This window comes from Mytilus edulis, chromosome 6, assembly GCF_963676685.1.
Source record: "Mytilus edulis chromosome 6, xbMytEdul2.2, whole genome shotgun sequence".
NCBI lineage: Eukaryota > Metazoa > Mollusca > Bivalvia > Mytilida > Mytilidae > Mytilus > Mytilus edulis.
The window spans coordinates 19617906-19632060 of record NC_092349.1 but is presented as its reverse complement, the minus strand read 5'-3'; the positions used below and the strand labels follow the sequence as shown (position 1 = coordinate 19632060).

Genomic DNA, 14155 nt, shown 5'->3' with positions numbered 1-14155 from the left:
TTAAATAATTCGGATATTTCAATGCACAAAATGAAGATTTTGATGATTAGTGTGAAATATTAACTTTGATGGTTACAAGCACGACTTTTTTTGCAAGCACATGTGAAAAAAAAACATTGTTATTTCAGTGAATTTCGTCTTGGATCTCTACAAATGTGAATAATACTCATGAACTGTAAGTCTGTTTACATTATATATACATTATATACCAGATAGGAAAATACTTATAAATATGTAAACAATCTTCATACATATGCCTAGAAAGAAAAGCAAGCCAAAAAAGAGATTTAAAACTATGTCATCTACCACTCAGTCCACACCGACAACAATGTCGGGTGCAAAAGATAAAATCAAAAATACGTCCAGTAAACCAGAGCCTATTACATCTACACCTATTGCAACTTCATCTATTAAACCACACCATGAGCAGAAACGAAAGCGTGAAGCATTGTCTTCCGATTCTTCTGCAGATTCTTTCGTCCTTGATCTTGATTCAGAACAAATAAAAGTCAAAATTCAGAGGATAATCGAAGAATCCGTTAATGTGGCTACAGAAGCAGCTATCCAAGCTGCCAAAAAAACTATCCAAACTGGTCTCGAATCCATTTTTAGTCACAGAATTGACATCTTAGAAAGCAGGATCTTTGACTTAGAAAAGAACTACGATAAACAACTTGAATGGAATAGTAAACTTTCGAAAGATCTCGTCGAACTTCTAAACGACAATAAAGCTAAAACATTGAAGATATCCACACTTCATTCAGAGCTGAACATGGTACATAAAGACTTAAAACAACATCGTTTTCAAATAAATGAAACTGCTCAATATACAAGAAAAAACACCGTGAGAATATTTGGAATTGTACAAACAGAGGAGAAAGAAAATACTCATGATGTCGTTCAAAAACTATTGAAAGAAAAGCTCTCTCTTGATAACATTGACATCGAAATTGCACACAGAATAGGTCCGGTCAAAGATTCTGATGAAAATGTTAACACCAGAAGACCAATCATCTGCAAAATGCTCCGTAGAACTGATAAAATCAAAGTCATAGCATCCCGTCGTAAACTTAAAGGCCAAAAAGTTTCTATTAGTGATGAACTTACTAAACAAAACTTTGAACTTTTAAAAAGTCTACAGGAACATGAGCTTATAGATCAAGCTTGGTCTTACAATGGTAAAATCTTTGCTAAACACAAAAACAATGATATCAAAAGAATAATTGACATTGCTGATGTTAGTAGAGTCTTCGTAAGCTGATCTATTTACTGAAATCACATGTAGTACTGCTGAAAAACTTGTTGTTTCTCGTGAGTTGATGCATTTTCTTTATAATATATATACATATAACCTTATTTATGTTGATTCATGTAACCGATTATTTTTATATTTGTATAAATATATATCCTTAATTGTAAAATTGTTTTACTAATCTCATGAGCAACAGATTCCCATGGTTTGCTTCAGTTTCTTTTCTTTTTTTTCGAAATATATCACTTTTGAATTCTTCAATAGTTAAGTTTACAGCAATAAACCTCTTAATCTGTAATTATCAGTGTTATTATTTTTTTTTTTTTTTCTGATCCTTTTTAGTTTAAGTTTTAATGATCCTCTTTTTTTTTTTTTTTTTTTTTTAGTCTTGATAATAACCAAATCTCAAATTATTTAAGGCATATAAAGTATGTAGCCAAATTTATAATGCTTAATTGTTTATTGTGTGCACTGGATATCCGTTTGCCTGTATTCATTTCTTTTAAATTTTTTTTTTTTTTTTTTTTTTTTTTTTTCGCTATGTGTACCCTGTTTGTATTTTTTTGTCAACTTGTATTATATTGTTTGTTTATGTATACGTTTTGCTCAGTGATCCATAATCCCGCAACATTCCACTTGCTTACCTATGATCGGGGTTGATCAGTATAGAGCGTGTATCGGACGATTTCATAAATTAATACTATTGTATCAAAGCAATTACGAATAAACAGTTCTCACTTTTTGAATAGCACCTTGTCACACTCTCGTTACGTGTACGTCTTTTGTTCAGTTATTACTGTTCTTTCATTTTCTGTTTCACTACACAAGCTAGCAATGATGATATTTTTATTACTAGTCACATCGGGAAATCGTCATCCTAATCCGGGTCCGTCCGGGGATCTATCTGTATGTCACTTAAATGCACGTAGTTTATATTCTTTTGATACCGTATTAAAGTCCAACCGAACTAAGCTAGATGAAATTGAGTTCGTCCTGTGTAACGAACTCCAATATGATGTGATCTGTACAAGTGAAACTTGGTTAAAACCAGATATATCATTTGAAGATATTAAGATTGATAATTATAATACTTACAGGCGAGATAGGGCTGACGGGTTTGGTTACGGTGGTGTAGCCATATATGTTTCCGACCGACTATATTCTATGCGCCGTCAGGAGTTAGAAATACAGGGTCTCGAATTCTTATGAATTGAAGTCAAAACCAAGGATAAGTCTATCCTTGTTAGTGTTTGTTACCGACCGCCGAATGTAACGGCAAATGAACGTAAAAAATTCACTGATAGCTTTACTGCAGTCATTGAAAATATGAAATCACACAGCCCAGATGTGTGCCTGATTCTAGGGGACTTCAACGACCGGTGTGTTTCATGGTTTGATAGTCATAGTCACAGCGAGCTCGGTCTAACTCTTTTTAATCTGGCCCATAGGTATGGTCTATCACAATTAATTGATGAACCGACCAGGTATACGGATAGCAATGCGACATTGTTAGACCTTATATTCACTGACAATGAACGTTGTGTATCGGACTTCGGAGTTAGCCCACCCCTACTTAATCTCGACCATTGCATTATTTTCTGTAAACTATCCCTCAAAGTAAGTAAATCACGTGCCTTTCAGCGTCGTGTTTGGGATTACAAGTCAGCTGATTTTAATAGTCTGAATACCGCATTATTAAACGCTCCCTTTGATTCCGCATATGAAATTTTTGACGATGTAAACGACATTGCTAGTTATACGAGTGATCTTATCACCTCCGCTTGTTCTGAATTCATACCGAATAAAATAGTAACTATTCGTCATAGGGATAAACCATGGATGAGTAACGAGGTTAGGCGAGCGATTCGCAAGCGTGATCGTTGCTTCAAAAAAAAATATCAACGGACTCGAAGAGAGGAAGACAAGTTATATCACATAGTTGCTAGGAGAGAGGTCAATCGCTTAAAACGAGACGCAAAGCAAAGATATGAAATTAATATCATTCGCTCATTTTCTAGAGAAAACCTTAATCCTAGGAAGTTTTGGTCCCTTAGTAAATCTGTGTTAGGTTACAATTCAGATAGAACTATCCCCCCTTTAAAAGATAACATGAATCTGATATCTGATGATCTTGAGAAAGCAGAACTCCTTAATTGTTATTTTTCTGCTCAGATGCACTTGGGTCAACATGAAAATGACTTGCCCGCACTACCGCCATTATCTTTTTTTACAGTAGAGCGTCTTCAGGAGATAGTAGCTGTCGAAGAAGATGTTCTTAAATATTTACGCCAATCTAACCCCCATAAGTCATGCGGCCCAGATGGTATATCAAACCATATCCTAAAGTACTGTGCTCATTCTCTGTATAAACCACTCACTAAACTCTTTAATTTCTCACTCCATTCTGGAGTATATCCATCTCTCTGGAAAGTATCTAATGTGTGCCCAGTGTACAAAAATAAAGGCGATAAAAATATCATGTCTAATTATCGACCAATTGCTCTACTATCATCTGTGTCCAAGATCCTTGAAAAAATCATCTACTACAAGGCTATCTATGAGTTCTGTGAATTTAATGACTGACTCATCAGTGAAAATTCGGGCTTTAAGAAAAACGATTCAACAGTGAATCAACTAATTACTATTACTCATGAAAGGAGAAGGTCCGGTAAGACCCCTTTTTGGCCCCAAAATATAACAGTTTTACAAAATTGTTAAAATGTAAATTTTTAGTTATTTATTGGACAGTTGAATGCTTCTGCTACATAAATATGGGCTGTTTTTGACCATACAATGCACAGTTATCGGGTTGTAGCACCATTAAGTCATGCTAAATTACTGAAATCTTCAAAATTCTAGCATTTTAGGTAAATTTTATACGGTTTCCGTGTAAAACGAAAGTGGCCGCATTCGTGTTCATCCTTAATATTGAAATGTAAGTTGTATTTTATGATAATGCATAACATATATAAAGGTTGTGGATGAACACGGATGCGGCCACTTTCATTTTTGACAAAAACCATCTGTAAAGCGACAATTTTCAGCATATTTGTAAGATTTGTCATATTTGAGCTTGAATCGGATCGTTTTTAATGACTAAATCAGTTAAAATCTTTCACATTAACTAATTGAATCAAGTGAAATAGACACTTAAGTGTTTAAAAAGTGGTCAAAATCTTTCGTCAGATGAAACTGAAATTTGAGGCCAAAATGAGTCCTTACCGGACCTACTCCTTTACAAGTCATTAGATAGCGGTAAAGATGTATGTACAATCTTTTTAGATGTTTCAAAGGCCTTTGATAAGGTTTGGCACAAAGGCCTGATTTTCAAACTTAAACAATTTGGCATATATGGCTCACTTTTGTCTCTTGTAGAGAATTACCTCTCAGGTCGTACTCAAAGAGTCGTTATTAATGGTCAGACATCATCGAGTCAAAACACCTATGCTGGTGTACCCCAGGGCTCTATACTCGGTCCTTTGCTTTTTCTTATATATGTGAATGATATTAAAGATGGAATTGTCAGCAATATCAAACTGTTTGCTGATGATAAGTCCCTTGTCAAACAAATTGATGACATCTCTGATTGTTTCCAAACTCTGAACAGTGACCTCGTCACGTTGAACACATGGGCCCAGCAATGGTGTGTAACATTCAATGCAGAAAAAACGGAGTATCTGATTATTTCTAAGAAGAAGCAAACACCACACTACCCTCCATTGATCTTAAATAATGTAAATATAAAGAGAGTTACATGCCATAAACATTTAGGTCTTATCTTGAATGATAAACTTTCTTGGACCGATCATATTGCTGATATTTGTAAGAAATGTCATAATAAACTGAACAATATCTTGAGGATGCGACATATATTACCTAGATTATGCATTGAAAAATTATATAAAACATTTGTTCGTTCATTGCTAGATTATGCAGATGTCATCTATGATAACTGCACTAGCGCCGATTCTGCAAACATTGAACATGTACAGAGACGTGCCTGCATTATATCTACTGGGGCAATCAGGGTCACAAAACATGTCACTTTATTGAAAGAGGCTGGTCTTGAGCTTCTCAAAACACGCCGTCAAGTTCATAGACTTATATACTTGTACAAAATTAAAAATCATCTTGTCCCAGATTATCCTTGTAATTTTCAACCATTGTTCCATCATAATACTGAAAACTATAACTTAAGACGACATGCTAACCTGATACCCATCAGGTCAAGAACAGTAGCATACTATAACTCTTTTCTTCTAGCTACGATTAGAGACTGGAATAGTTTGTCAGCTGAACTAATTACAGCAACATCTTTGGCGAGTTTCAAAAGGTTGTTAAAGAAGAATCTCAATTTGTGTAGTAAAAAAATATATTCACGAGGACATGGTTATGAGAAAAAGATTCATACTAGATTACGCTTAGGGCTAAGTGCTCTTAATGACTACTTGTATAAATATAATCTAACATTAAATAGGTTTTGCTATTTCTGCCCAGGTAACTTCATTGAAAACACTGAGCACTATTTAATTCATTGCGCCCGTTACACGAACTATCGGATTACTCTTCTACTTGGAATTAAGAATCTGCTTTGTCCAGATATAAATATAGCAATGTTGCGGGATCTATGTCCCAACTATCTGAGCAAAATATTAATAGAAGGTAGTGATGATTTGTCTGATGATACTAATTTAGAGTTGTTTGAGTGTGTGTTTCGATTTATTAAATCTTCGAACAGATTTTCTCGATAGCTTAAAAACTTTTTTTGACCTGATTGTGCTCAAAATTGTCTTTCCATAATCACTATTTTATATTACTGAATCATACATGTTTGTTAATTCGTGTGCATGTGAGTAAGAAAGAGCGAGTGATTGGATGGGTGTGTAGTATTTGTATGTCTTGTCCTGTACATATTGTCTTGTCTTGTGTTTAACATGTTTGTATTCAAAACTTTGATAATTGTGAATCTGTATATATCTATGTTGAGGAGATCCACGCGTAGCCTCTGGCTGTTGGCAATCCTCTTTAAATAAATAAAGAATTAAATTAAATTAAAAGGAAGATTGGGATTGATTTTGGGAGTTTTGGTCCAAATAGTTTAGTAATTAAGGACCCAAAGGGTCCAACATTATACTTTGTTTGATTTCATCAAAAATTGAATAATTGGGGTTCTTTGACATGCCGAATCTAACTGTGAATGTAGAAATATTTGGTCCCGTTTTCCAATTGGTCTACATTAAGATCCAAAGGGTTCAAAATTAAACATAGTTTGATTTTAACCAAAAAAAAGAATTCTTAGGGTTCTTTGATATACTGAATCTAACCATGTATTCAGATTTTGGATATTGGACCATAAATAGGTAAATGTCCAATTTTTAAGTTCGTAGACCAGTCACCACATTCATTCTGTGTCAGAAAACTATGTTGTGTCAACTATTTAATCGCAATCCAAATTCAGAGCTGTATCAAGCTTGAATGTTGTGTCCATACTTGCCCCAACTGTTCAGGGTTCGAACTCTGCGGTCTATAAAACTGTGCCATGTGGAGCATCTGGTTTAAAGTTAACAGGTGATGAACTTCATATGATTGCAATAGCCGGGCCAACCAGCTGGCCTATGGAAAGGCAAGATACATGTACATGTAGATATGGCCCTACCAATTGTAAGAAAATTCTTAATTTCTTATGGCACACATCTGTCTGAGACATTATTCCACCAGCATAAATCACATAATTGACCCTTAACATAATATTAACAAACCAATAATAGAATCATTTGGTCAAAGCATTTCTAAACTAAAACTGAAGTGTGGTGGACGGGCGGATAAACAGACAGGCAAATTGAACACATTTTAAGTTGGTGGTGATTTAAAAAAAATAATAGTCAATGGATGATCTCTAATATCGTAAGTCCAGTATAATGGAATCCTCGTAATATATACATATAATATATACATGTAGCTATTAACATATCATTAACTGCTTTTTTGTACTACTATCCCGCAATAGGAATTCAGGATCTCCGAGATAGACAAATAGAATACATCTGCTAAGTTGGAATTCTGCTAATCCCGGTAAAATAATTATGCTATTACCGGCCAAACTATCAAATCAAAATTATCAAGCAATATAATTGTATCAATAATGAATCATTCCTTACCATGCATCGTTCTACTTATATCTCACAAGTTCATGATTCCGAACATAATATCTCGTTTTGTGTGTGTGTGTGTGTGTGTGTGTGTGTGTGTTGGGGAGGGGGATTCAACTGAAGCACACTTCTTATCCTTCTGAAATCCCCCTCCTCTCCTTTAAGATAGTAAACCTGTAAATAGAGGTATCATTTTTTTAGGATAAATCTTCAAAAAAATTGTTTTGCTATTCTCAACGTTTTTTTTTAACTTTTACATGAATAACGCCCTTATTTCCTGTATCTGTCTCTGTAACCTATACAAACGACTGCATTAATCCCGAGATTTGGAATGGAACCACTAAGCTGAGAATGTCTGCATAAATACAAGATTAATAACAGTAATAACTTGAATACAAATTTCACACATTCAATTAACTGCAACACTAGAAACGGCGCAGTACATACCAATCTTATTTTTCTTTGTAATTATCAATGTTTTCTTGTCCCAACAAGTTGTAAACATTCATGAATACAAGACTTTAGTGTCCCGTGTGAAATAAAAGAATAAATTTCCAATGTCCCACTCTTTGTGCACACATTTGATCGATTCAAGGTACAAGGGCAAAAACAAAAATAAACACTTTTATGGTCGTGCCGCAATTTTTTTTAGGGGGGGGGGTTGTAGTAGGTTTAACCCATGTTCGTCAGTACATTAGTCGTCACAAAGTTGGTTTCCATTTTATAATTTTAGTTTGCCTCAATCAAATATTATGAAAATGTATACACACAGAGATCAAGTTTGAATTTTATTGGTGTCACTGTTAACTGTATAATTTGCCTTTTATGGCCTGGGTAACTAAAGAAATTTCTAAAAGTGACCATTTGATCTTAGGAGAACCTTTCTGAAGCCCTCTTTTTGTCATACATACAATATTCATTGCTCAGTGTTAAGTTTTTGTGTTTTGGTCTATTTTTCTTAAACTATAAGTAATAGGTCAGCTATATTTGTTGTATGGAAGCATTGTTAGCTGCACATGTCTGCTTTGCATGGTTCATCTGACCTTGACCTCATTTTCATGGTTCATTGGTCTTTGTGTAGTTATCTTGGTTAATGTTAAGTTTATGTGACAGTTTTTAATAAAGTTTTATCACGGCCGACACTCGGCTAACCGAGAGATTGGTCGGTTAATCTATATTGAGTATGCGGCTATATGGGCGATTGGTCTGTCAATCGGGTTGGTTATACGTCTGTTAAGAGTAAAACACACAATTTAATGTTAAACTCTATTAAATATACCGATTTTTGGCATATTATAAGAACCAAATCAAAAAAAGAAAAGTGTCTGACAAAATGATATCAATCATAGAACAATTCCCCCTTGTAAAAACATTTCATAGTCTGCGCAGTTTTCAGTAAATCTAAAAGGCGTCGCGCAAGTATGTAATATTTATGCTTATACCCATAGCAATTATTTCAATAAAAGGCGAAACAAACAATTTTAGATATCATTTAAAGGACACAAAATAATACTTTGGTTCTAAAAAATAAATTGACATTAGTAAATATTTCATAATTGTAATATAACGTGAATAATACCACGTTTTAGTGAAAATTATGGGAAATAAAGTCTGTTAATGGGTTGGGCAATTGAAATTGTGTCAGTTAAGAGTTATTTAGCCACGAAAATAGGTTTTCTACCTTTATATTTTCCCATTGAACAAGTTAAGAATGAGATGTTCTTGAGTAAAAAAACGGTGCATCAGTATCCTTCTAGTAAGAGCATTATAATTTTGACTTTCTCTGCACTTTATTGAAGGGTGTGTCACTTCAATATAGTGTGATATGGTTTGGCCGCTGAAATACGCATGAATTTATTATTAAAGTTTTCAATCAGCCTTAATTTTTGTGTCTGTTCAAAGTAGCACGTTCTCTAATCCTACTAAAAATGTCTTTCTTATACAACACAGGGTTAACAGGGTACACATAACATGTTTTCGTTCTCATATGCACATGATATTTGTCACTGGACGTTAAACCCTACTTCGTCAGCATCATCCAATTGGTTCTTTTCTCCTATTACTTAATCATATGTTGTTTACATATCATTCTAAAGAACTGAATGGAAAGGAGCGAATGCAGCTATACATTTGGTTATCTTAAGTTTTAATTCATTTTATTCCTTTTAGTTCCTTTCTATATAAGTGCAGAGAAGAGCTGCAGTTGTCCGCATAAAAACTTCTAGCATTTGTGACCAATATGAGTACATCGCAATCCGTTACTGTTTCAACACCCAGGGATGTTTCATCATTTTTGTTCATGTCTGTATTCTCAAACATTTATTTTTTCTCTCTCTTTTTTTAAAAATACATCACTCTCTACTGTCCATATCTATTATTCTATATTCTGCGTCTCCAGTCAGATTCACGTGTATACCATGAGGGTCCAGATTGCGGGTGTTGTTTATTTCTGCATTCTTTAAATTGTTATTTAACTTTTCTCTACATTTTAATTTATCTTACTCATTATTCTTTCTCTATTCTTAATATTTGTGCATCCCAATTTTACTTACTGATGTTTAGTTTCATTACGACGTTTATCTCTGATTTATATACTGGTTACCAATGTAGATGACAAATTGGTGTCATTCATGGATGAAATTAATAATACTTTAATAAAACACTTTTTGAAACCATTTTTCATTGTCTAAATTGTTCATTGTTCATGTGTTGTTTCCGTATATTTTAGCCGCTCGTCTTGAGCCTACCCATTTGATCCGATAACACTCCATATAGCAGTGAAATCATACTTTTATTGCCATTCATAACTCTTAACAGACCAATTAACAGACCGAGTTTTATACATCCGACCCATTAACAGACCAGGTTTTAAATAAAGATTGATTTATGTCACCAAATACAGATTTTCGTGTAGATTTTTCACACACTGATATCAATATGGTTAACAAACATAATACCGGTCTTTTTTCGATGTTCAAAATATTGCATGCAAGTATATTCCACCAACGTGTCATTTTGTGTACATTTTGTGTGTGTAAAATGTGTATAAATGTATTGATGAGTAACCCGCCTTTTCATTTTATAGATCGTACATCGAAGCTAGAAAAATGATGATTACACCACTGGATTCAGTACATTGAATTGTTTTGTTAGACATGAATTATTTTTATGAGAAAAATATATTTGAAAAGAAAACATGAAATGAAACATACAAAACTTTCAACGATTTTCTCGATAACACCTGATTAACAGACTTTAGCCAACCCAATTAACAGACCATCCGCCGATATAGCCGCATACTCAATATATAGATTAACCGACCAATCTCTCGGTTAGCCGAGTGTCGGCCGTGTTTATACTTAGGACTATCATCATAATATCAATGATAAGTAAAGAAGGCGAGACATTTCAGTGTGTGCACTCTGGTATTAGTCTCGATCATCTAGCCGCTTTATTTTTCAAAGTAGAGCGTCTGGATGACAAGTGATATAAAAATGGTAATTTATGACATTCGGAATAGTATCGGCTTTTTTTAGCTTGTTGTCAAAGATAATGTCCAAGACGAATAACCAAGAAGTTGGTTATTGACTTCGGAAGAAATGACCTTACGATAATATTATTGAAAAGGCCGAGTGTACCGATTGTTGTTTAAAGCTATTTATATATTTTCACGGAAAACACCATACAGCATGGCTTACATGCATGGGCATGAACGCGAAGGAAAAACCAGCACATCCAACCTTAGTAAGGTGTTATAACAACATACACTGTAACATAAATTGAAATGCAACCTGATACACCGACTGAGTAAATATATTCTTTCATGCATGTCCGAGCCACGAAAACGAGTTTATAATTATACAATAAATGTCAATTGTTATGTTGACTGGGACCACTCGAACAGTCATAATGTTATAAATACATTTTGGTTTGATGTGTAGTATCGTTCACTTTATAAAGACTTAATGGAAAACTGCTATGACCCCGAAATATCACCTTCATCGAGTTTGTTGTATTTATCTAAATAAGACAGTTTGCATCTTGATATTATATTAAAAAAAAGGGGAGGAGTGATACACAATGATGTACACATTCAAATAAAAACCAAGTGTATCTAGAAGATGCCATTTTTTACATAGTACACTAAACGGTCAAAATGATTTATACATTCGATTTTCTGCAAAACAAAACAGTTAAACAATATATTCAGAATCAACGAAAAGAGGTGTCAATGAGGCAACCAGTGAACCCAATAACATAAATTACCAAAAGTAGAAATCATCATGATTAATAGTTTATCATGTAGACTAAAACAAAAAGTGAAGATAAAATTGCCAAAAACTCAACATTACACACATAAGGAGATGCGGTATGAATACCAATGATAACTATCCACCTTAGTTCAAATGAATTGGATGTGAGCAATTATATGCAACTGTATGGCCTTCAACAATGAGAAAAATCCATGCATGGTTTGGATAGAGAATACAAACAGGGAATGTGTCAGAGAGACAATGGGCAACCTGACCAAAGAGCAGTAAACAGCCCAATGCCACCAATGGGACATGTCTTCATGCAACGCAGCGAGAAAATTTTGCACCCTGAAGCCCGATTCAGCTTGCCCCAGGACAATAATTTATACTATATATTTGTATGATGTTGTTTTTTTCAACAATTTGTTTTTCATATATATGCTATGCTGGTGACTAAAATATTCTTTTATTTTAATATTTACTTTCTTTTGTAGACAAACCAATGATGATTAATGGACACAGATTTTATGTATAAAATGTGAAGAATTAAAAAAAAAACCACGTAATATTCAGGATTTTCATTGTATCATAAACAAGCTTCAATTTTATAACAACAAGATTCAAACTGAAAGATTTTTTTTAATTACTGAAGCATCAATCAGTATAAATAGATCACAGTACCAAAAATGTTGGGTATGCATTATTTTGACAGCTGCCACAAAGCGAAAAATAATACACAGATGTACATTGATTAAATGAAACAAATATCAAGAAATACTGTTGTCAGATATGTTAGGGAAATTATATTTGTATTAACAAATTAAAAATCATATGAACAATTAAACAGTTAGTTTTTACGGTTGAATTGTATCTTATTTTCATGTCGGGCCCTTTAATAGTTAACTATATGGTAGGGAGTTTTCTTAATATCGAAGGCCATGCAGTGATCACATTTATGTATATCCATGTCATTTGAACTTTGTTGGGTTGTTGCCTCGTTAGCAACCATACCAGTTTCCTTATTTTTATATAAAAGGTTCACAGCAGAATATATTGTTCTTGTGAATCTGTCCTTTGTTGTAGGCTAATACATGATGGAAATTATAAGAGTTGGAGAAGTAGAATACACTTTTGAGTTATTATTTTTTTTTACAACTTACTATGCAGTATTGGACAAATTCCATTCCATCTTTTCCATGTGCATGATTCAAACATGCATTCAAAGAGTAATGGGTTTCATGACTGCCTGGTTAAGTTCTCTATTTCTCCATGGACACGGGCTACACTGGCAAAGAGGTTTTTCGTGAAGGTTGATTCCTAAATATTTTCTTCCCAAAAGGATTAGGCGATTATTGGTGTATTTAACAGCTTAGAAACATTCAGACTATTCTGTTGTTTGCCGTTTTAAGATCAGTTAATTTGGTAAATGAAAATTGAGTTGGCTCATTGTGTGATCTCGCTGATCTGCCAGTTATACTAAGTCTTGTTAAAAAAGATTTTCTACATATGCAATCTTAGTATTTGTATGAGATGTTTTCTTTACATAGACGTAACTTGATGTGTGCTTTTTTGTAAGGTAAGTACATGAGATATAAATAAAAAAAAAGGACAGCATAAATTATTGCAGGAATTTACAGAAATACGAATGACGAGACAAAACAAGTAAAAATGGATAAAACAATTAAGAAATCGAGATTAACGGTGACACAATAAACTGATGGTTGCCGTTGCTTAACGTGCAGAGACAAATATTTCATGCATGTTTAGGACGATGTGAAACAATACAAGGAATATATAGTAGTGGTATTTTATAGTATGACGATAAGAGAATGAAGTGGACAGGTGTGCCATAATATAAGAATAGTTTGATCTCGGGTTGTTTTTGAATCGTCTTGTGGTAAATAATGGTAATATTCAGGACGAAAAGAAATGAACAATAATTATAAAAAGGAGGTTATCATTATAGCTCGTTCGGGATACAAGTTGGAGAAATTATGACTCACTAAAAAAAATAAGGGTATATTGTATTGAAGCAGAAATATAGATTTAAGTATAACGGTCCACCTACGGACCTCTTTTTAAGCGTGTAGAGAGCATGGTATCCTCTATACACGAACAGTGGCAGATCCACAGGAGAACTTCACTCACTCATGCTACAGTGTTTCCCTATAATCAACCATATTTTTCCTAAGAAAACAAGGTGGGTTTGAGTGGATCCGCATATGACGAGTGCTATAATATTTAAGAAAGGCCTCAGAATAAAACGAGGAAGGCGTTTGGATGCCGCTGTCTGCGGTACTCAGGTAGTGGGGGAACCAGGGGTGACACAACCGGCCGAAAACTAGAAAAGTAGTTATTGATCTGCAAGTCTTAGATAAAAAAAAACCATGACAAAATAGAGTAAAACTTATATCAAGTACTTTTAATCAACGAAAAAAAATATCCGAAATCTGAATATAAAGTACGGCCAATTAAAGCTTAATTTTGACTATATCTTTATT

At 33.9% G+C, this 14155-nt stretch overlaps 1 protein-coding gene across 1 annotated transcript; it reads left to right on the top strand.

Moving 5' to 3' along the window:
• The first annotated feature begins 253 nt into the window (after nt 1-253).
• On the top strand, nt 254-1261 carry LOC139526258 (uncharacterized protein MCAP_0864-like). Its single transcript, XM_071321390.1, has one exon. It carries the CDS (start codon nt 254-256, stop codon nt 1259-1261), a length of 1008 nt encoding a protein of 335 aa, XP_071177491.1.
• Nucleotides 1262-14155: the final 12894 nt, after the last annotated feature.

Coding starts and splice junctions, on each gene's coding strand:
- LOC139526258 (XM_071321390.1), top strand. CDS start 254: ATGCCTAGAAAGAAAAGCAAGCCAAAAAAGAGATTTAAAACTATGTCA.